The 25,538-nt window shown below is 44.4% G+C and overlaps 1 protein-coding gene across 1 annotated transcript; it reads right to left on the bottom strand.

Annotated features, from left to right (window-relative positions):
- Nucleotides 1-7,873: 7,873 nt before the first annotated feature.
- On the bottom strand, nt 7,874-24,951 carry PPIF (peptidylprolyl isomerase F). Its single transcript, XM_083146273.1, has 6 exons — nt 24,711-24,951; nt 16,681-16,711; nt 14,553-14,641; nt 12,820-12,916; nt 12,176-12,251; nt 7,874-9,345 (listed from the first exon to the last, which is right to left on the bottom strand). The coding sequence occupies exons 1-6, from the start codon at nt 24,876-24,878 to the stop codon at nt 9,210-9,212; spliced, it is 597 nt and encodes a 198-aa protein (XP_083002399.1). The 5' UTR covers nt 24,879-24,951; the 3' UTR covers nt 7,874-9,209.
- Between the last annotated feature and the right edge of the window lie 587 nt (nt 24,952-25,538).

Here is a 25,538-nt window from a genome sequence, read left to right as displayed (position 1 = left end):
AATATTCACCTGGCTGCCCAAGCTACCCAAACCCAACCCTCCCCATCCAACAATATCTCCCACTCTCTCAGTCTGGAAGCACCTGAGAAAACTCCCCCTTATTTCCTCTGAAATTGGTCCCTTAACTTCTTTTTTGGCAAACCCTGACTTCACGCCGGGCCTCCACATACAACACTTCCACAAATGGGCCTCCGAGGGGCTTTTCAGAGCAGGCCAAATGGTAAATTCCTCTAAAACCAAACAATTCTCCGAAATCAGGGAAAAATGGAACATCCCATCATCTGACTTTTGGAAGTATCTTCAGGTACGCCACTTCATAGGCACAGGGACCATGCTTTCACTAGCTTCCCGAGAACTCACGTCATTTGAAAAACTGTGTATTACAACAGGGAATCCCACCCATATAATATCCACTCTTTATAAACTTCTCTTAAACAACGTCTCTCAAACTCTCCCCTCTTACACGCAAGCATGGGAAAAGGAACTTGACCTGACACTAACAAAGAAAGACTGGGAAAACATCTTTATAAAAACTGGGAAGAGCTCCGTATGTGTGCCAATCAGAGAAACTCAATATAAAATCTTAATGCGCTGGTACAGATGCCCCAGCACACTTCACGCCATGTTCCCCTCCCATTCCGATAGATGCTGGCGATGCTTTAACTCCAGGGGTACGCCGTCACACATTTGGTGGGAATGCCCCATCATTCGCCCTTTCTGGAAAGAGGTCATCTCGATCTCTCGGACCATACTGTCCTGCCCCGTCCCGTCAGACCCAGCATTCTGGCTTCTGAACCACTCTTCCACCCCAATTTCCCAATTTAAAAAATCCCTGATTGGCCATTTAGGCAACGCAGCCAGAGCCTCTATACCTAAGCTTTGGAAGTCCCCGCTCCCTCCTTCGATCAAAACATGGTTTTCTAGAATAGATCATTACATGTCTATGGAAGATGTGTTGCTCTCGGCGACAGATAAGACTTCTGAATTTTCCATAACCTGGCTCCCATGGCTTACATACAAGGAATCAGACCAGTATAAGATTTACATATCCAAAGCCACTCCGACTCTGGCTTAACAAACAATACTAACTCCAAAGTTCTCTCTACTTTACTCTCAGAAAAGTACTCCATGCCCCCCCCCCTTTCCCCCCCCCCCCTTTTTCTCTTTCTCCTTCCCAGCATTTTAAATGACAACACAAAATAAAATAAAAAAGAGGTTTATTTAAAAATGTTTGTTACATGCTCAGGATGTGATTAATCCATACTGTTTTTGTAAGACGTTAACAAACCTGATGTCATTTATTGTTTGCTACAATTTCAATAAAAACAGAATATACAAAAAAAAGAGTTAACAGACTAAAAGGAGGTGGGTGGATGAACGAAAAACAATAGGAATAGTAGGATCGGATGGAGGGGTAGGCTAGGCAGGATGGGAGGAGCGAAAGAGGTTAGAAGGAGGAGGGATAGGCTAGTCAAAAGAAGTGGGTTTTGATGGAGCGATTGAAGGAGGTAAGGGAATCAGAAAGTCTGATGGGTGGTGGGAGGATGTTCCAATGCAGGGGGGCAGCGCAAGAGAAGTCTTGGAGTGGGAGGAGGTGATTAGGTGAGAGGTCAGGCGGCGGTCGGCGGCGGAGCAAAGAGGACGGGAGGGAGTGTGGTTAGAGATCAGCGGTGGAGGAGAGAGCCTTGTAAGTGGTGGTGAGGAGTTTAAAAGAGAACTGCACAGGAGTATGGCTACTATGTGGCTGCATTTCAGCTCTTCTCCAATAGATCTGAGCTTTGCTACCATTTCCAGCAATTTATTTATATGCTCTTGCATAGTCTGCCCTTTGCCAAGTCTCATTTGGTACAGTTTTCTTAGCAACCCTGGTGCTCTGTATACAGCTGACTACGGAGTGAGATGAGAGAGATACTGGATACACAGGGAAGAGTACACTTTAGGTTTTGGGAAAGGTAGTAACCGATAATGAATTTTATCGGACTGGGATCCGATGGTGATGAGTACCGATGTTGGTCTCAGAACAAAGGTAGGTATTAGGCCTGGGAGTCCGTGAGCACAGGAGGTGTGGCCTGGAAGCCAATGTGGTCTGCTAGCAATGTCCTGAATGGGCACAGACTACTGCACAGAGACTGCAGGTGATAAGCAGGAGGGAGTCTGGCAACTGATGAGTGTAACAAGGAGGTTTGCTAGCAGCAGCACAGGTGCAACAGATATCACTGGAGGAAATAGCCTGGAAACCTTGGACACCGACTCTGGTGAGTATTACAGGGAACAGACAAGTTGTTTAAGAGGACTTGAAAGTGCTGGAGGTCTGACTTTTATCCCCCATGACTGTCTGTGTTTGGCTGCCAGTCGCAGCTTCAATTGACCTGATCAGAGATCAAGGTTAACATGCAGCACATTGGAGCCAAACTGTCTGCTCACCTTAGGTGTCATGGTGGCACCCATGCAGCGTGGAATCGGCGTGGGAACAGTGTGGGACATCGACTAGGCCCTGGGGAACTGCAGGAGACATCCTGCCATGGACTGCAGCAGAAGATAGAGCTTCCTGGAAGTCTGCGCCGCAAGGCACACCAGCGCACAGGTGAGAGGCGTGGCCGCGGATGCACACTGTGATTCCGGACATCTATTCTTTGAAATAACATTTCTCTCCAGATGGCCTCTGCCACTCTTAATTTCGAGGACATCAGGTTTTCCTTTAAAGACCAGTTTACTTGTCCTGTGCGATGTGCACTCCACTGCCTGATGAACTTGTCTGTGTCTGTTTCAAGGATTAGAAACCAAGGTGGATCTGGATAGCTTTGTTTGCCAACTCTCTTTGCCCACCAGGCTAGAGACTTTTACTTTTGTACAGAGTTTCTTCATCATTTCTGCGGAACAGTTACTTCTTATATATGGAAGAATATATAATCATTCCTAGGACTTTGATACCAAGTTTAAAGAAAATTGACATTGATTGGTTTATACTCTGTGATCACAAATAGATGTTTAAATGTTCTAATGTCATTTGGTCTGTTTAAGTAAATGCCAATACTGCTGACCAGTGTACTATACTATACACGTCCGTTGAAGCTCTCCCCAACTCCTTGAACATTTTGAAAGAAAGTATTTGGATATTTTTGGAGTCCATTTGTACACCGAGAAACTGTCCTGAGTCTATACTTTCTGAGAAATCCACCATATCTTTATGATTTATGGTTTTACAAATGTTTTCAATACCATAATGATATTAAGGGGGAAATTTACTAAAGGAAATTTGTAAAAAAATAGGTGTATTTGTATCCAGAAATACACTCATTTTTGACATTTACTATCCCGAAAATACGGCAATTCGTATTCGTATTGATGTGCTATCAATACGAATTGCCGTATTTTCAGGATAGTAAATGTCAAAAATAAGTGTATTTCTGGATACAAATACACCTATTTTTTACAAATTTACTTTAGTAAATGTCCCCCTAAATGTCCTGGTATCTTTAGCTCTCCAAATCCATAACTGGAATAATTCACCAGAACAAAAAACAGCACCTCCCATAGTTCAAACCAGCCTAAGAACTTGACCTCTTCTAACCCTGCAGCTCCAAAGATTAGGTTGACCAGACACAGTTGCAGGTTGTTCCTCAGTCATCACAGAAATTCTTATCCTGGGATCCACAGAATACTTGCGCACAAGTTGCAAGAGAAATGATCTGTGGTGCAGAGGCAGAAGGATAACAAAATAGTCCATCACTTACCAGCTAAATAAAAAGTAAAAAAACAACAACTCCTCTCATTTATGGTGGGGGGTATCTCCATCTTTCCAGTGCAAGGAGAGACTTGCTTGTAGAATTGTTTAGGTTGCTTGAATAGGCAACTCAGCACCATTTTAGATTAGACACTCCTTCTGCACAACCCAGCACGGCCGTCTGGACTTAAGGCCCCCATACACTATGCGATTTTGGGACGATTTCATCCGATTTCGGCACTTTGTGCCGATAATCGGATGAAATCGGCCCAAAATCGTAGGTATGTGACATTTGATCCGATCCGATGCGCGGTCCCGTGCGCATCGGACCGGATCAGGGAGGTCGGACGGTCTGTACATACGATCACGTCCGACCTCCCTGTATGCATATGCCTGCCACCTGACAGGCATATGCATACAGACACCGGGGGAGTAGTGGGGGCGGCCAGCGGCAGCGGTGGTGGGGGCGGCCAGCGGCGGTGGGGACGGGCGGCGTGTGCGGGGGGGGGGGGGGCGGTCAGCGGCAGCGGGCGGCGTGTGCGGTGAGCGCAGTGTACTTACACATAGCAGCAGCGGCGGGGACGGGACGCGCAGTGGCAGCTATTATATTTTTAAAATACTTGTCAAATGACCGGCCGCTCTCTGATTGGCCGGAGAGCTCTCAGCCAATCAGAGAGAGGCCGGTCATTTGACAAGTATTTTAAAAATATAATAGCCGCCACTACGCGTCCCGTCCCCGCCGCTGCTATGTGTAAGTACACTGCGCTCACCGCACACACCGCCCGCTGCCGCTGACCGCCCCCCCACCGCCGCCGCCGCTGCCCATCCCCACTACTGCTCACCGCCCTGCAGCTCCCCGGGTTTTTTTTTACATGGGATAAATCGCATGTGATTCATCCCATGTAAAAATGGCACATCAAGTGCCAAATTGTATGTGAGCCTCCCGGGGAGCTGCCGGGCGGCTCGCAGGTAAATTGGGTCCGACTTGTCCCTAGGACAAGTCGGCCTAATGTATGGGGGCCTTTAAGGAGATGCCAGACATAGTGGCAATGATGCTGATCGTTAGTGCGAGGGATGAGACCGCACCCTCACACTGCTGTAATGGGGTCATGCTACACAGCAGGGACACTCCAGGCATCCAGCAGCAGACATGCAGTTCCTGTTTCTCAGCGCCTGGAGGGCTGCAGATGCATAATGGCCTTCAACACCATTGTGGCTTGGTACTCTAGGCATCCGCATATTTTAAGTGCAGCTCCAGTGTAGTAGTTTTCACAGCTAGAGCTGAACAAGCAGGTGGACAGGACTCTGGAAAGTTCAATCTCCCCAAAACTCCTAGTATACACTTGCAGGAATCTAGACAGACCACACTCCCAAGGAGCAAGGTTACATTCCACCAGGTGGGCAGTCCCTAGAGAAAAACAAACATTCTGTCCACACTAGAGAGGGAGAACATCCCAGGGTTATGGCTGCTATGGCAATCATAGAAGTAAAAAGTTTGTAGACCTGACGGACGACAAAGAAGAGTGAAATGTAAAACGAAGTCCCTTTCAAATGAGATCAAGGCAGCGCACTATAGGCCAGCTCAGCTTTTTCACACGTCCGTTGAAGCTCTCCCAGACATAATTCTAAATTATTAGCAGAGTAAAGCCCCGAGACCAGAGATGGTCGCTGATGAAAAAGAAACTGCCAGGGGGAGACCAGCAGTGGAAATCAGCTGGTCACAGGAGCATGTTCCTGCGACCAGCGATCACTACAGGGGTAAAAACATGAGCGCGCACCCGGCGATATATCGCCGGTGCACACTCCCATCAAATACACTGGTAGGTTAATTGGCTCCCAACAAAATTAACCCTAGAATGTCTGTGTGTTTGTGTACATGTGGTAGGGGATATAGATTGTAAGCTCCACTGGGGCAGGGACTGATGTGAATGTTCAAATATTCTCTGCAAAGCGCTGTGGAATGTGTGCACTATATGAGAAACTATTAATAAACAAATGTGTTGGGAGGTGGGCAGTGGGGGTGGTATGGCGCGTTTGTGTCCTACACATCGTAACCTCGCACCACGTCACGTTGCGCAGAGCATCTGGGTGGGTGCTCAGATGCTGCCTGGCATGCGTAGTCTAATCCCGAAATCCCAGTCTCGGAAACTCCAATCTTGGTATTGAAATCCTGGCAATTTTTGGCCCGAATCCCAGGATCATGGCACCCTACTCCCAAGCCTGCCAATGTAAGCCACCTGACAAATGGATGGATACATAGCGGAAATTACCCAAAGTTGCCACCCACTACCTATACTTTGGTCTCTACCTCAAAGTTTCCAATAATAGTATGTATGGACATAATTGGCCCTGTAGTTGCAAGGATAGTGAAATGCTCTTTGCAGACAGGAATTTTTCATGAACCGTTAAAGGAAACAATGGTACTTGTTTCCTAGCAGGGCGCCACAGATTTTAATTGTATGAAATCGGGTCGGAAAAATCGGGTCGATCGCATCGCATACCTTAAGTTATGTGCTAGGAAACAAGTACCGAAACAATTGTTAGACTATTTCTTAAAAAGCCTAACTTTAGATCCCAACTGTATGACCAACTACAGAGCAACCTTCCTTTTATAGAAAAGGTTTTGAGAAACTCAACCAGCAACCCGTCTGTCAACCAATTTTAGTTATGATCCATTTGTTAGGGTAAAAACATATCCCTGGTATAGGTGTTGAATGATCTGCTAATGGAAAAAGGTGACTGTTCTAATGACTTCGAAATGCTAAATGAGCGCCTGAAGACTTTCTGTGAAGTGATGGTACAGTCCTTAGCTGGTCCAAATAATTTCTCACCGGCAGGGCACATGCTTTCTTCTAGAAACCGGTGCCACTGTCACGTGGTGTCTACACAGGGTTCTATACTGCCTCTCATGCTTTTTTCAGTTCACATGCTACCAATGGGTGAAAGAATACATCACGGCCTGCTCTAACACTGCTATACAGACGGTTCCAGGTACAGAGAAGCCAATAACAACCCTAATGCTGTGTACACACGGGTCTATATGATTGCTGGGGATATATTGCTAGCAATATATCCCCAGCAATCATATTGCTAGTGTCTCCTTTTCATTAGCGATGAAAAGGAGACACTGCTACGGGGCGGAGGCGGAGCGCAGCAGCAGGTGACGGGAGGAGGGAGGGAGCAGCGTCGCAGGGCATGGGAGAACAGCGCTGATTTCTCCGGTGCTGACCTCCTGCCCGGCGATCGCTGGGGGAAGCCACTGGTCGCAGGAGCATGCTCCTGCGACCATGAAGGGCTGGTCGCGGGAGCGCGCTCCCAGCCATCGATCGCCGGCTGCACATGAAATCACTGGCAATATGGTCACTGAGCGACCATTTTGCCAGCGATTTCATACATAATTGCACCCGTGTGTACGCACCTTTAGTGGCTGTCTAGCCAAGTCTCCAGGAGTGGAGTGCGACTGAATCCTGACAAAACAGGATAAGACTGGAGCACAGCCTATCAAAAGGATTTAGGCTTACGAGGTACAAAATGCAGCTGCCAGGCTATTAACCAACCAGCCCTGGACGAGCCACATAAAATGCACACTTCACTCCCATCACTGGCTATTTGTAAGATGGCAAATCAATTTCAAGATTTGCTTACTGACTTTCAAAGTGTCAGTGTGAAATCATCTAAAAAATAAAAAGGAACACAAAAAAGCAACTTAAATAAAAAAGGTATGGACCATTAAATAAAGTATTGCTGTATAGTGTAGATCTCCACCCATCAGAATGGTTAGCATCGCACTACAGAAGCATGACACATTCAGCAGGAAGCATTTCCGGAACTGCAGGAGATATACTATTAATTAGAAGGCAAAACATTTTCAAGTGTTTCATGCAACGGAAAGTTGATACCATCTTCTTCTGCTTTGCAGAGGTTCCTAAACTATGCCATTAAAGTCCAGGTTTTAAAAAGGACATCCATGCTTTAATCCAGATGATAAAATCAAATAGGTGGTAATAAGTCACTTGTGTTCAAGTATGGATATCCTTAAAATCTAACCTTTAGTGGCAGAGTTTGGGAACATTTTTAGAAGAAAAATGCAGGTGAATACATGATAGATATACTGAATGCGCATTTAATCATTTAAATCAGAAGACACAATTTGTATTAAAAATATTTTAATATGTAAACTTTTCTAAATCCAATAATGATGGAGGCAGAGAGTTAAAAAAAAAAAAAAAGTCAAAACCACACAGTAGTGCCTGAGAAAAAAGGTACGACCAGTACAAAGTTCTAGTGCACACACCAATGGAAAAAAAATAAAAATAATAATAATTTCACAATAACCTATTAAATCATATAAAGTCTACATGAAGGGTTATGCAGGGACATAAATTAGCACACATATGTCCGGGCCAACCTTCTCTTCCCCCCCCCAAAAAAAAATAATCAAAAAATTATGAAAATACAAATTGTGAGTCGAGCATCACATATGTAAAATCAACCCAATTTATTACTTACCTTGCTGTGGTCAGGAATCCCACCCAATCCAGAGGTTTTCCAGTCTGAGGTATGCTCAGAGGGGGGGGGGGGGGGGGGGCTTCCCATTGGATTGGGTGTAATAAGTAAAACACAGCTAATGTTCTGGATTAAAAATGTAAATTTATACAACCTTTAATTTCAAAGGTGATCCTCAAAATAGAGAGAAAGCCTCATGACCTTGTTCAGAAGAATGGATATTTTACGAATTCTCAGGAATTGGGTGTAGCATTGGCAAGCTCCTGAAATAGCATTTCAAGCCATGTACTAGGGAGCAGAGATCTACACCTCAAACAACTAAACTTGGCATAGTAAACATTTAGGAAGCGTACAGCCAGAAATCTGTTCTACCATGCTCCACTTCGCGTGCTGAGAGACTCAAAGCTAAACCTATGGAAGATGTTGAGTGTGCATTCTGACTCGTGTAGGACTGGGATAGACTCTACAATATAGAAAAAGGTGGAGAAGTGAAATCTAGTGACGGTCCCAGAATCAATGGTGAACTTCCCTGGTTTGTAAGAATCTTATAAATTAGTAGCACATGCACATTTTTGTACAGTGTTTTAACATTTTCTTGTTAAGTAAAATGCACACAAAGAATGAAGGAAAAATATAAACCCAACACACTCCCACAATACATAAAAAAAAAAAAAAATCATATCAAGGAGCAGGTTTGAATTTCAAATATATTCCATTATGGGTAAGTGTTTAAGTTCATAAAAAACAGGATTTCAGTAAACTTGGACACGGCACTCTTATTTTTGCTATGATGGCAATGAAACAGGACATTCAGCCTGAGGCAAGTGACTTTATGAAGTCTTTAGTTGTACCTAGGTAACCAACTTTCCATTGAACAGTAAGTGCACAAATCACATTACAAGATCCCACAAAAGTGAAGTGGTTGAAGATTTTCACAGCTACAAGGTGATCCAGATCCATATCCAGGAAGGATTAGATTTTAAGCAAGTTCTCCACAATCTGCTATGACAATCTTTTTGGTGGGACGTCCATTCTTGCTCCCACAAGCTTCCATTTTCCTGACTACATCATAGCCATCCTTCACATATCCAAAGACCACATGTTTGCCATCCAGCCTGGAAATTAAATGCAGAGAAATATATTTATGCAAACAACCCTAAGAACATAACAATATACACATATCACATCAGGCTATAAGGGATAGAGAGATTATATATATATATATATATATATATATATATATATATATATATATATATATATATATATATATATATAGATAGATAGATAGATAGATAGATAGATAGATAGAAACACATATATATTTAAAGAGATACAGCTATTTTTAAAGTAATTTTAAGACCTCACTTAATTTTTCAATTTATATTATCCGCTCATTTGTTCAATTAAATATTCTGATTAAACAAACATTCATAGCAAGACAGGTATCTAAGTAATAACGGATTATTAATATTTTTTATTTATATCCATACAGTATATAGTAAATTTGTATACTATATATATGTAATATCTTAAACTGGGTACACACTAGGCAATATTTCATCTAATACAGTGTATATATTGTGCACTTTGTCCAGTGTGTACACACTTCATTGCATGTATCTTTTGATCTGACTGCACGGACTATCATCATGGATGTGGCCACTATAAGTTATGAAGCCTACGATCATGCACCATATGGGTCAGTGTGTTAACCAACATATTGCGCCACCAGCCATGATCTCGGATTTCTCTTGGTACTTGTGTATTATCGCGACGCCCACGAAGTGCATTGTAGGGCATCTCATCACATGCCATATAGCGGCATACAATGCGATGCGCTTTTTTAATTATACAAGCACCCTGATGGGTGCTTACAATGTGAAATAGCCCCCATTGTCAACGCCACCTCGAAGCGTAGCGAGTGCCGAGAGCCCGCGAGGTGCGGCGGTACGCGTCCTCCGACCTTTTCATACCCCCACTATCCACGTCGGCGTGGAGTTCATATTAGATAGTCACCGAGCCAGAAGCGTGGTGAGCCCCGCGAGGGGACGTGTATTACTTTACATGTATTGCGCGTCCCCTCACTATCTAAAATCAACTCCACACCGATGTGGATACTGGGGCTATCAAAAGGTCGGAGGTCGCATACCGCCACCCCTCGCTACGTTTCGGGTTGACGTTGATACTGGTGGTGGCGTTGACAATGGGGGGGGGCATTTAGCATTGTAAGGACCCATCAGTGCTTGTACAATTAAAAATTGTATACCATCCCATCGTATGCCATTGCGATATTTTATTGTATACTATCGCGTTGCATCGCATACCATCGTATAGCTTATTTAGTGTAATAGTATACAATGCTATGGGCGCCGTGATAATACACAACTACCTTTCTCTTTGTATTTTATATTGTGCAATATTAAAGCTTCAAGATGACAGATCCCTGAATGCTGCTGCATTGAAATTACACATTTGGAGATCCATGGATTTAATAGTTATTAAGTTTTGCAGTTCATAATGGATAACTAAGTAATTATAAAATCAATCCAGCATGGAATTCCTGTTGGTTCTGGGTGTTTAATTCCAAAATTTGGCTAACAATGATGCGAGCATTACGTACAGGCCTCACCAGCACAGTGTGAACACCTTCAGTGGTGTGGGTTTTTTTTAGGGAGCGCTCCCGATCCCCAGTGGGCGAGGTTTTCCTGGGGAGCACTCCCTAAAAAGAAAACCCACCACTGTGTCCACGGGTCCGGGCAGCGCCGCGGAACTCTGCATCAGCCGCTGCCCGGCCCTTAATGCAGTGCCGCAGGCTGTAATACAACAGCTGGGGGGGGAGAGGATGAGGTGCAGGAGAGGGAGCCGGGCAGCACTGAAGCCAGTGGAGTTCAGCGATGAACTCCGCAAAGCTGCCTGGCACTAATCACTGGCAATATTCCAGGCTATGCCTTAATGCCCAGACTGGCAAACCCGGAAAATTCTTGGGATTACCAGCGAAGGGGTTAATCCCCATGCACACTAGACTATCCTGGCTGCAGTCTTAATAAAAATAAAAGTATACTTTCAGGAGATTGTTGGCCTACATGTTCTTATCACTGTGTAATAGCTATGGTTAGTTATTTATAGACATGCTAACTGTATCTGACAGAGACTAGACACATGTGCTCAAGACAAATTTACACCCTTAAGCTGAGCACTACACAGAGGGATGCTGTTTCCTATTTGATACTGTACTGCATTTATTTGACTTAAATGCGGGGGACCAAAACCTTCTCCAGTTTAACAAACAGATGGGCACATGTATTAAGCCTGGTGAAGTGATCAAGTGGAAGTTGATAACACACTAGTCAAATAGGTCTCTGTACTAAGCCTTGGGAAGAGAAAGTACCAGCCAATCAACTCCTAACTGTCAAGTTACAGGCTGGGTATGAAAAGTTACAGCAGCCAATCAGCACCAGCTTAATACATCTGCTTCAGAGTTGCTTATCCTAAGGGGGGTATTCAATCTGGGTCACGGCGGCGACCATGTCCCAGTCTCGGTCTGCTCGACCGAGAAATCGCAGGCGGGATTCAGTGTCCCATCTGCAGCAGGGTGAAAAGGGGGCGTGGCTGCAAGCTGCGGCCAGGAAGAGGCAATCTGCAGCCGAAAGCTCGACACTTCCTGGCTGTTCTCGGTAGAACAAGCCCGACTGCTTCTGAAGTCGGGCTCATTCTGCCAAGATACCCTGTTCAATGCTGTCGGGGAAGACAGCATTGAATAGGGCACGACGGTCATCTCCCCCGTTGGGAGCAGCTCGCCACTGTTTGAATACCTCCCTTTAAGCTTTAACAAAAGTATTGTATAAATCTGAGTAGGAGTTATATTACCTTACAAACGCAACATTTATGGGAAAAAAAAAATTAAAAATTGTTAAGGAGCACATGGAAAAACCATATACTCACCATTCTGTTTTCACTGTGCATATAAAAAATTGAGATCCATTTGTGTTGGGCCCAGCGTTAGCCATTGAGAGAACACCTAAGTAAATAAAATAGTGGTTTACTACAGAACAGTAGAAACAGCTGGAAATAAATCCAGGATCTACAATCCCTTGTGCTCCACACAGGAACATTGGCCGTAAGGTTTAGTTTCTGAACATACAAACAGTGCCGTGGCCCAGCTGTTGCAGGCCTTACTACAAATGATACTTGGTTTACATAATTGGTTATGCTGAAGTTGCAGAGTTCCCCACACCTTTTATATTGCAAATGCATTTGGGCAGGGCTTTCACTGTAATTATTTTTGTATCATGATTGCCTGGATATTAATCACTGCATAATACTGGATGCCAGCACATTAGAAATAAACAAATAATAAAAGTGCAGGACAATAGGACTCAATGTAGAACTATCACAATAACGGAACAAGAAAACAAATGTCAGCTGGGAGATCTACCACTAATGCATCAGTCAGAGGGTGGTCAGCAGCCAATCAGATTGCACATCTGTGCCAGTCATTTTCAGCCCACAAAGACAGATTTTGAGAAAGACTGTTTATAAATGGAGTCATGTATTTGTTGCTTTAATGATTAGAAACGCAGACATACCTGGTCCTGTGTGTTTCAGTATAAAGTTCTCATCTGGAAAGCGACTTCCATAAATAGATTTTCCTCCAGTGCCATTATGATTTGTGAAATCTCCACCCTGTACAAAAACAGCTAATGTTTATCAATAGGGCAGCTGGAGTATGACTATATAATACAGCAGTGACATCACGTTCTGTGCAATACATACAGAACACAAGAGTTTATCATCTCAATGGATTCTTGTAATGACAAAATGTATCAACTGTACCCCAGTAATAACCCTTTTACACCAAAAATCTCGGATCCAACCCGGCATTTGGAATAAGGATCCAAGCCGGTTCAAATCCAGGATTTACCCTGCGATGCCCACTCGCAGTGTAGACGGAGGCGGCACTTGGATAGGAGACCATCTACAAGCACAGGGACCATGGAAATCCCCGCCGGGACTGCCGGTTGCCGTGCTGGAGGCCGCCAAGCACTAAGGTAAGCTGCTGGGCTGCCCCCATCCCCCCTGCCCCCATCCCCCCCCCCCGTCATCTGTGAGGTGAATGGATGCCACATATGGGCTGAGGCCCCCTGTCCAACCTGCCGACCGCAGGTTGGACGTCCCCATCGGGAGCCGGATCTGATGACCCGGCGTACCCGTTTACACCAGCCTCTACCCAGGTCAGGACCTGGGTAGAAGTCCCGTGTAAAGGGACACAGCGTGACCCATTTACACCACCGCTGACCCGGGTTTTTGCGGCGTTGTAAAAGGGGTATTATAGGCACCTCTAGAAGACTGCTCTGTAGATGAAGTAAAGCAGGGGTTCTCTAACTCTGTCCTTAGGACCCCACACAGTTCACGTTTTCCAGGTCACCCGGTAGATGCACAGGTGCATTCATTACTATCTGACAAATTTTAAAAGATCCACAGGTGGAGCTACTGATTTCACTTGTGAGATTCTGTGAGGAGACCTGGAAAACATGCACTGTGTGGGGTCCTGAGGAATGAGTTTAAGAACCTGTGAAGTAAAGCATAAGTCATTCTAGTAAGATGCATATATTAGACACAGTCGACATTATGGTTTGCAGAATAACCATGTCATTATGGTTACTAAATGTTAGCATACAAACAGATTTATATTTTTTTAATAGTAACAATATTAAAATGTTTAATTAGCATTTTAATGACATCGCGCTGCCAAAGTGATATGGTCACTGATGACAAATCATATGTATTCCATTTGCTCACAAAGCATAGGATAAAGAAACAAAGTTTGTTTAATCTGTGCAGAAATGTACATCTATGTCCCGGCATGGATTGCTTACCAATGCAGATACAGTAATCCAGACCAGATATGGGCAATCTGTGGCTCTCTAGCTGTTGTGAAACTACACATCCCAGTTCGCATTGCCAGTTTTAGTTTCCCCAATAGCAAAACTGTGGCAAGGCACCCTGGGATGTGTAGTCCACAACAGCTGGAGAGCCACAGGTTGCCCATGCTTGATCCAGACAGTTCAACATAAACCCTTCTACTAACCCCTCAAAGTGTATACATAAACCTCCTGTAGTGTGTGTGTGTGTGTAGGGAGATGTGCATAAGATCATTTATAACATTCTACATAATACATATATCCTGGAAACTTTCTGACTCCCAACTAAAACAAGGGCTCAGGCATCTCTGTTTGACATCTGGGCTCTTCACTGCACCATGTAATTATACGGTGTTAATAACCACCTTAGTTTGTAAGCTTAGAACAGAGAAACATACCTGGCACATAAAGTTCTGAATGATTCTGTGGAACGTTGATCCTTTGTAGCCAGACCCCTTTTCAGCAGTGCATAGTGATAGGAAATTCTCTGTGGTAAAGGGACATAGAAAATAGTCAGAAAACCTATATAGGAATGATTGGTCAACTGTGTAGGTCGACAATCAATAATTCAACATCATATGGTCAACACATAAAAAAGTCAACACATTTTTCATACTTTACCAACCACATGGACTTTGATTGCCTAAAGCATGGGGTACGAATGTGGTACACTAATTTGGGATCCATGTGCCAACACCAAATAAACCCATGTCAACGGTTTCAGGTGTCGAACATTTCCATGTCAGTATTTTGCGTATGTCAACCCTAAGGTCTTAGTTGACATGGACAAGACTGACATAAGCAAAAGTTGGACATAGCAATGGCCGACATGAGCTTTTCATGTTTTTTTTTTGTCAATTTACAGATTTCATCACATGAACCCCACACCATGCTTTACCATTCCCAATCAAAGGCCATGTGGATGGTAATGTTTGAAAAAGTAAAAAAAAAAAAAAAAAAACTCATGCCAAATTTTCCCATGTGTTGACCTTTTGTCCATGTGGACCTCATCACTGTTGACCTATGGACTGAATATCAGTCCGTTAGGGAGAGGAAAAAAAATGTGGAGCAACTACGCATCTTGGCGGCATTTAACTGCTGGACCGGTTTATTTTACACTGCAATTTAAAGGTTCATGCCGCTTCCAACAATTAAGCCGGGCATACTGTACACTAAAGAGACTTCTCGCCTCGGAGAAGTCGCCTGCATCCCCCTTGAAATACTGACTTTCCCCAGGTGACAGGACTGCATGCGATATATTGCATGTGATCCCAACCAAGCCTGCCCGGCTCAGAAGCAATCCAGCAGATCACTTCTGCAGCCAGTGCAACTTGTGGGCGCGGACCTGCTGTCAATCTGGATGCTTTTCATGCAATTGATCATTGCAAACGCACATGACTCACCCTAGTGTATGGGGGGGGGCCTATAGGGGTTTATTTAGACAACATGGGCCTGTAAGCCCAGAGCTTTTTACACAATGTTTATAGTAACATAGTAATTAAGGTTGAAAACACATTATTGGCTATCTGTTGTCACATGTTTTGGATAGCCAATAAAATCCCGCTTTGAGATCCAAGTAAAAGCAAACCTGCTCATCTCTACTAATTAAAGTATTGTCCTATTAACTATAAACATGAGCAGAAGGGCAGGCAATTTGTTTTATAAAAACATTTCGTAGAATAAAACTACTATAACACTTTACATCATTGAGACTAAACATTCACCAATTATATTGTCTGGTCATTTCACAAAGTACATTAAATAAATAGGTCTTTTCAAGCTGGTGACCAGTGCAGTGAATGATCACTATGTGCGGTATTCCGATTGTCGCGACAAACGGAATCTCAGGCAGTTTTCGCTCCGCTCAACAGGTGGAATTGAATGTTCTGGCTGTCGAGTGTCGAAAAAGTCTGTGTGTGACCAAAAACGGTGGTCAGATCTGTTTTCGCGGCCCAGATTGCATACCCCCTCCCTATAGAGGGGTATTCGATGCCATGAGAGCGAGTTAGCGGCACATAGAAGTGCCAATAACTCACCGTGAGGGTATTCAATGAATTCTCGCCTGTTCCCTGAGGCAAGATGGCAGCAGCGAGTTTGGCTATCAAAATGGCGAGGCTCGCCACAAAATGTGGCGGACTTCATTGTGAAACCCCCTTGCCAGCGGCATTGAATATCGCTAATAATGTCAATCAAATGGCACTGTATGAATCTCTGAAACAAAGATCATTGACATCTTTAACCCCTTCACTGGTGGTCAAAAAAACAAAACAAAACTATAAAAAACCCGCTGTGTCTCCTGGGGCATGGTGCGGAGTGAAGTTAGCAAGTTCACACCGCCAGGAGGAAGGAGCCGGGGCAGCGGAGCTCATCACAGTGCCAAGGAGGGGGAGACCGTGGGAATCCCGGAAATACCAGTGTTACCACTGAAGCATAGCCCAGAAAATTTCTGGGATTGCCAGTGAAGGGGTTAATATTCAACATTCAGAAAACGAGTTCCCAATATCTATATAGTTTCACAATACTTACCAGCAGTTTTAGGCACCACATCTGCTTTTAACTGTAATCAAACAAACAAAAAGTTGATAAATCATCAAATAATTAAATTTTTATTAAGAAACTATGCATTAAAACAATTACAAGTTAGCTAAAAGGAGTAAATAAAAAAACATTTATACAAGTAGATGCTAAGTTTTATGGACTGCCTATTAATGTTCCTGACAGAAACACTGTGCACATGTGGACACAGTAAGCGAGATCTAGTTAATGAGGGAGAATTCTGCCACACGTCAGTATTACGATAGGTTGTGTATCGGGGCTGGATCTCCAGCATATCCTGATCACAGGAATAACAGAAAGCTTTCCAAACCTCAGACTGCACCAACGAGACCAGATTTTATGACACTTGTGAGAGGTCTGAAAGCAAACGTTTTATCAAAATGATTTCCCTGGCAATCTATCCACAGAAAACGTAAGCCCAATGCAGGCATCTCAGCTGCTATAAGTGCAATATCGGCTTGGCAGAGGACCTGGCAGCAGCTTTCTGCAATGACTGTTCAAAGTGCAAACAGTAGCTGCTTGCTGCCTAACTGGAGTTAGAATCCTTCCAGGCCAAGTTTGCAGGCTAATATTTGCTGGTGCAATGTTCATTTGGGAACTTCATGTGCTACACAGACCCTGCAGAGGTGATCGGGACAGCAGCTCAAACCATGTGAGGGGGGGGGGGGGGGGGGGGGGGAGGGGTGGATAACCGATAAAATCTACCCCTCTACCAAAGAGTGTGGGTTACCAGGAAAGATTTCACGCCACAGCATCTTGTTGAATACTACAGGGAAAGAAAAATATGTTGCACTTCCAGCAGATTTGGTTTGTGAGCTTTTAGCCAATGGCAGGATCAGTAAACATATTAAACGCCTGCTGCTTAAAGGGACAGCTACCATATGTTTGGAGGGAGAGTAGGGGTAGAATGTAATTTTACACTTAAAATCTAAAATAACAGAAAAGCATGGTGTGATTCGGCACCTCGCCCCTTTACGAACAGTGGAGATCTCTGCTGCGGCTCATTGGGACAGAACAGTAGACCATGAACTACAGGATATATGAAGGACATTATCAGCCAGTAACTTCTGCTCCAGCGGTTACTGTTCCACAAGAGAGATATGTGTATTCGCCTTTTTACTATGTCAATTAGCTAGAACACCCTTTAAGATGAATTCTTATAAGGGAGGACAATATGAAGGTTTACATGCAGGTCTGACAGCTCGTGTACGGCATGTTTTGAAGTTGCTCATAAAAGGCAACACATACATTAAGCAATGTTCTAACCAGACGCTACCTACATTCCTTGATGAGCAACAATTTATACCTGTTTATCACCTACATTGTGACGACAACAGGTATGACTATCATTGGAAGTTTGTAGGGGAAAATGCCACACATTTACTCATTGGATTATTCCCCAAGAGTTCCAAAAACAAAAAACAAAACTGATTTTGTCTTGCATCATTTATAAGCCAATATACCCGTCCTTACTCTTGGGTAAGCGCTTCTATGGAAGCCAGTGAACAAAAAGTTATTTAACCCTTTGAGCGCCAACAGCTCTGTGAGAGATGCACAAAATACCTGCTAAAAATGCCAGCGCCGCTCACATTTGTTATATATAATTCAAATAAAAAATAGTGTTTAAAAAAAAAAAAAAAAAAAAAAAATTTATAATTTCCTATAAACATTACAGGTCATTTATGATGAATAAAAAGGTTTGCTTGCGAATTGTCACACCAATTTTGACAAATTAATTTGGCACTCAAAGGGTTAAGAAGGATGGTACCCCACTGTCAATATTACTGGCAAGCCCAATTTTCAGATCATCCCAATAGCCAGGAGATCTAACTAAGCTAGTAGAGAATGGGTGGACACAGCCCAGGCGGGGAGATACACCAAGAACCAGGGGAACTGGCAAAAAGGGGGCAATCCAGAAGTAAGATGACCAGATCCCTGAGGTTTCTTCTCGTCAGTAAGGCACAACTATTTCTGAAGATCAGTTGTTGTCTTTGGAGTGATCAATCCAGTTATATGGCCATCGAATTGTATGTGTAAAATATTGCTATATTAATATTTTCAGTACAGTATAATGCAGGGCTTGACAAATTTTTAAAAAATCTAGGAGCCAGGATGAAAATGTAGGAGCCAGAAAAAAAAAAGTGACAGTGTGCGCCAAAAAGTAACACCATTATGTCTATTACACATGTCATATATCCATTACACATACCCACACGCCACAATGCCCATTACACATTATGCCACACACTGAAAAACCTTTTGCATACTGTACCACACACAATAATGCCCATTACATATACCGCACACACCGTAATGCCCATTACATGGTAAACCAAACACCATAATGCCCATTACATATTACCACACGCCATAATGCCCATGGCATATTATGCCACAGTGCTACTTACCTACGTGCTCATTGCTATTGGTTTGTGGCTTGATGCCAGGCAGGGGCAGACTGAGAAAAAAAAAATTGGGGGGGGGGGGGGGGGGGGGGGGGGAGCCTCTGTTCTCTGGTGCCTCTGTTCTCTGGTGCCTCTGCGTAAGCAGCGGGTCCCCGTGGTGGGTTATAATGTGCAATACAACAGCCAGCATAGTGGCAGCCAGATAAAACATGGCAGATGGACAGGGAGCTGGCAGCAGCATCTCTGTACGCAGTGGGTCCACGTGGCTTGCTATTATATCAGCACTTACAGCAGCCTTGGGTGCCCGTTTCATACACTTAAAAAGATGGCGCCGCAGTGGGTTATGTTCAATATAACAGCCAGCACGGCAGCAGCCCGGCAGAGCGGTGCAGAACTCTCCCAGCTGCCGCTGTATCAGAGCAGTTCAGCAGCGCGCCTATTTCAAAGCTCAAGCACGGCTCTCGATTAGCTCGTGTAATAGGCGCGCTGCTGACCTGGTCTGATACAGCGGCAGCCGGGAGAGTTCTGCACCGCTCTGCCGGGCTGCCACCGTGCTGGCTGTTATATTGAACATAACCCACTGCGGCGTCATCTTTTTACGTGTCTGAAGCGGGCACCCAAGGCTGCTGTAAGTGCTGATAGCTAGCCACGGGGACCCGCTGCTTACAGAGACGCTGCTGCCAGCTCCCTGCCTCTCCCTGTCCATCTCCTGACAGCCGGCCAGCCGGGAGTGTTGTGAACTGCGCTGCCCGCTGCTATTAAGCCACCACTCTGCCTGGGGGTTCTGCTTCCTGGAAAATCTGGTCGCCAGGAAGCAGAATCTGGTCGCCATGGCGACCTGGCCCCCGGGTATTGTCGAGCCCTGGTATAATGTTACATATTGTAATGCAATTCTCTTCTGCGCCACCTCTAATCTCTATAAGAAGAGCTAGTCCAGATTTTCTAGCTGTGTACACACCTTGCCGGTCAACCCACCAATACTAAACACCCCCGATGAGTAGAGCAGTGTGTGCAGACTGAACTAGGAATAGCGCAGTGCTCACGTTCTTCTATCGGATCGAGAGGTAGGAAGTTTAAATATCCAACTACACATAAGATGCAACCTCCTGATCCGATAAGTCATGGAGTGTTTTAAGCCATTTATCTCCTAATGCCTCCTGCATGAACACTTATAAAGTCGTCATATGTATCAGCAGATATCGGACAATCAGCTGAATGATCGTATAGGCGTGTACTTAGTCACACATGAAAAAGAAAACCCAGGCAATGGTAAAGCAAATAAATACTCCATAATGGGGGGACACAAACACCACTGTGATACCACTTTCACATCGCAGACCCGTTTTAAAAACCGGTATTTTAAACCGGTAATTAAAACGGGTCAGAGCCTTAATAGTGGCCAGATTAACGTTTTAAATGCAGGTTCAGTGTCATTACACATTGCAGTTGAAACGTTTCATTCTGAACACGTTTCAAGGCAGAGTGTTATGCACTGATCAGCGCCATCCCCGGTGCTCGTCCGTGCGGCGCGGAGGTACCTGTTAAGGGAGAGCCTGGAGGTCCCTGCGCCTGCGGCGCTGAGTATGATGCTGCCGGGGTCCCTGCAGTGAAGTGGAAATAACGCGCTATCTGGAGATAGCGCGTTATTTCCACTTCACTGCAGGGACCCCGGCAGCATCATACTAGGCGGCGCAGGGACCTCCAGGCTCTCCCTTAACAGGTACCTCCGCGCCGCACGGACCCCCCTGCCAGCTCCCGGGGAGGTCTTTTAACGGGAGACATCAGAAGCAGCAGCGGGAGTGAGTATGGCCTGAACACGGGGGAGACATAAGCTGCCAACAGGGGAATGTGACACAGCATAGGAGACAGTTCTGTAGATGATTCAGCGACCCCAGTCTACGTGCAGTCCGCAGTCATGTATCTGCATGTCATTTCTCAGTCTTATTTAGTTTTAGTTAATGCGATTGTCAGCACCCCTAGCATTTAAGGGGGGGGGGGGGGGGCTATCAGTGCTTGTGCTTGTGTTGTTTGCCTGAAATACCGTTTCAGACAAACTGCACACATTCACATTGCACAAAAAACGGCAAGGAACCGTGTAGGACTCTGCTTTTTACACGGTTCGAAATGCCAGTTAACTTAAAACGGTAAATCGGCTGTGGTGCATTCACAGTGCACCCTTAAACGTTTTAAAAAGGGAAAAAAACGGCAATATACCGTTTTAAAAGTGCGATGTGAAAGGGGTATAAGATTAACACACTGTCCTATATAGAACAGACTCGGGCCAGAGTAGCCTTGTGTCATGTACTGTAATTGTAGAGTGAGGTTACAGATGACACATCTATTATGCTGTACTGTAGATACTGGTGTGTCATCACCCAGTGCTTACAGCTGACTATCTGTGGGTGCCAAAAAGAGCGGTAAAGCTAAATTGACTCTTGATGTGTTTGACCTTGCAATTTAAAGCAGCACCAATACAAGTGCCACTTTGAATTCCAAGGTCATGGAAAGGCTGTGACTTCCGTTCTGGATAGCACGAATGACTCTGAGCAACCTTACATATACGTGCACGTTCTGGAGGAAGTGGGCGGGCAGCTGACATCCTTTGATGTCAGCTGCCTGCCCCCTGGGTCACGGCTTCATTAGCATAACAAAGCCCAGCACTCTCATGGGTGTTCCCATACGCTAATTTGGCCACCCGCTGCCCTTTGCACTTCTGTCATGGGCGGGTTCACCCAGCGAACAGACTGTTTGCAGTGGGTGCACGCAGCCTGCGTATGACCGTGCACAGAAATGCGCAAGAAAACAACAGCGGTCCATGTGCGAACGAAGGGCTACTGTGAACAGACCTGAATAAGCTCCTAGGAGTGGCTAAACGCTGACCCAAAGGAATCCTGCATTGATCTGAGAAATTTCACAGACCAAAACTATAGGACACAGAAGAATAAGGAATTTATCTGCCAGGGACATCTGTGTTACTTGTCTATACACAAAAAAATCCAAGATATGGGGCAGATCTACTAATCATGGTCTAGTGATCAACCAATCAGCTCCTACCTGTCATTTTTCAAACAGCCTGTAACATGGCAGTTAGGAGCCAAATGTGGGAGCCGCTGTCCAGGTTGGTCATCTCGTCAATACCGAAATGACAGTTGAGCAGTAGTTTAAGGACTCCAGGTTGTGACATTGGCCCTTATTCTAGTTCACTCTTTCTGACAAAATCCTTCTTAGATGGACAAAACCATGTGCACTGCAGGTGAGGCAGGTGTTACTTGTGCAGAGAGAATTAGATTTGGGTGGGGTTTTTCTTCAAAGTGAGATCTATATTGCAGTGTAAAAATAAAGCAGCCAGTATTTACCCTGCACAGAAACAAAATGACTCACCCAAATCTAATTCGCTCTGCACATTTTACATATGCCCCCCTGCAGTGCACATGGATTTGTCCATCTAAGAAGGATTTTGTCAGAAAGAGTGAACTAGAATAAGGCCCATTATGATTGAGCAGCAATTCCTATCGGTTCAGCCACATTATATTACATGCAAACTGTAAAACTTTGTTGACCCAACGGGTGCCATGAAATAAATTGCAGAGGGCCAGAAGTTGGCAAGTAACCCTACATTTCAGGAAAAATTGTATAGGCAGGGTAGGTATTTAATATTGGGTGTTGTATAATAGCTACAGGTTCTATATAGACCGTCAACCCTATAAAAGGTCAGCATGGTCCAAAATGTCAGCAGAAATATGTGCACTGACCAACCTTTGGCCAAGGAGACTCACTGCACTGACCACATGTTACCGTTCCCAATCATAGTCCATGTTGATGTTGATGTTAAGTGAAGCAAAAGTTTGAAAAAAAACACAAAAACCTGGGGTGAGATTTAATAGGATGAGAAATTCAGAAAGTGAGAGATTTGGTAAGAAATCTCCAGTTTTTTTTAAAGCGGCAATCATTTACACTGCAAGATCAAACAGGTTTTGCCGTGTAAATGATTGCCGCTTTAAAAAAAAAAAACCTGGAGATTTCTTACTAAATCTCTCACTTTCTTAATAGCTCATCCTATTAAATTTCACCCCTAGTGTGAACCATTTGTGTTTCGACTATTGTCATAGCGACCATCTGAACATGTTGACCAATTAACTATCTAAAGTAGTTCCGAATATACATTGAAACCCTTTGGTGTTCTCCTAATCAATTTAGACATTGATCCAGACAACCGGGGTTATCATTAATCCTCAGGAGCGTGCATCATTAATGATATAATGGGCACACACTGATCAATATCATTCATTAAAATCAGGTAGCGGGCCTGATCAGAGATGATCACTGATACAGGCAGATCAAGGTGTCCACCCCCAAATGCCGACTTCTTGTCAGTCAAACCACAATTACATATTTTCTAAATTTTTGACGCTATTTTGGCTCAAGCATGTGCGTGGTGATCCATATGCATGCACAGTCATTCACTTATTGTACGGATTGCGAATTTACACAATAGCAGTCCCTTCTGAATCAGGCCCATTATGTACACAGCTTAAACACACAGACACACACTGTATCCCTTACTGAAACCTAGTGGAATTGTCATCTACAACATAATGATGTGCCTACATCACACTTTAACAAATTGCTGAACTGTAGTAGTTTAAATGACTAAAGCGAACACTTGTTATTCAAGCAGAAGTGTCACAAAGGTTTCCCACACATTATGGCCAGTAACTTGGTATAGTATAGTATAGGAATGAGAAAACTTATGGTGCTAGGCCAAAACACAAACACACAAGGCAAATATGTACACAAGTGGCCCTGCTGCTGTAGTAGCAATAAATAAATATAAACCAATAACCATAACACTATTTGGCCAACCAGGTAGTCTGCTCTTGGCAGTAAGCACAAACTAAGGTCACCCTGCAAAGTATTTAAGGATAGGACCGGATACAGGGCAGCATTGGCTGGCCCGCAAACCTTAACACAATCCATGCATTAATCATCATCATCTACAGAGCAATGTAAATGAATACATGTCAATGAAAGAGACACTTAACTAATCAGTAGGCCTTTTGAACAATCATTAGAAGTTACAACAAACAATGTGAAAGTAGGAAGGAGCTGGGGGCTGATAGTGACTGACATCTTGGAGGTTGTCTGATGCCCATCACTGACTGGACCACATGAGAACAGGGAGTGAATAAGGAAGCATGCCCCAGGATCACACACACTGACAGCACCATGACCTTGGCAACAGCTAGAGAAAGTGAAACAATCATAAGAGTAGAACTTCACCTGCAGCAACCTTTGCTGCCACTGCCCCCTGCATTGTCCCAGACACCACTGGACTGGCTTAAGTAACTGGAGTGGACTCTAAAACTTCCTACGGTTGGTGCACTGACTACATAGGGATAAGCATGGCCTCTGACAAGTTACTGACCCCCACATGATGGCCTCAGACAAGTTATGAATGAACAATTCGCCACCCGCACTACTAATGCAGAGCAACCATGCAGCAGCAACAGGCCAGGGTGAGTACCGGGAAGGGGGGCCATGCTGACACTACATAAAATGCTGCAATCACGGGACAATGCAAGGAATAGAGCTCACCTCGAACACGATCCGACCCAAGGGCTGGTTGTCCGCCGTCACATCCATGAACACCAGCGGGTTCACTTTACGGGACGTCGTGCCATCCGCGCACGCTCTTGCGGAGATGAATGATCCGGTCCCCGGGCGGCAGCACCGGAGCAGGAGACGGCTGTTTGCTGATAACATAGTGCAGGCGGGCGAGAAAGACTGCTGTGTGTGTGTCCATGTGTCGGCCTGGCCGCCGGTATATATACTGTGTGTGTGCGCAGCGACGCCAGCGACCAGGACGGGAAGTGCAGGCGCTGTGACATAAGGGAGATTACATGGTGTACTGTACTTAACCACTGCATGCCAGGAGGCTGTCACTTCCCCAGAGCCAGAAGTACAGGTTATATTGGTTTATTAATAGGAGAATATGGCTCTATGGCACCAAAATCAACTGTAATTAGATATAAAGGGCACAGTGGTTCGGGGATTACTTTTGTTTAACTTTTTGTAAAGTGTAGCCCTGTAATTTAATCAAATAACAAATCTGATACATTTGGCATTCACTTAAAACATCCTTGTTCACCAAACTAGGAGTGCCCCAAATATTTTTCGTTCATTTTTAATTTTCAGTAATTACATTGCTGTAATTATTAGAAGATTTTTTTGGTACTTCCACATCTTTGCGGCCAACGCTTACACCTGTTAAGTTAGCCGCGATTGCTGCGCTCTGCTTTGCTCTCCACAACTTTACTAAAGGTAATAGATGGTGGCATGGACAGAGGAGGGTGTCGTGGACCCCAAAAATAACCCTTGCGGCTACGTAAGTTTCATAACGTAAGCGGTGGCCGCAAAGATAAG

This window comes from Crinia signifera, chromosome 6, assembly GCF_055691185.1.
Source record: "Crinia signifera chromosome 6, ASM5569118v1, whole genome shotgun sequence".
In the NCBI taxonomy this organism is placed as follows: Eukaryota; Metazoa; Chordata; class Amphibia; order Anura; family Myobatrachidae; genus Crinia; species Crinia signifera.
The sequence above is the reverse complement of the archived record's forward strand: the minus strand, read 5'-3'. Positions and strand labels throughout refer to the sequence as shown.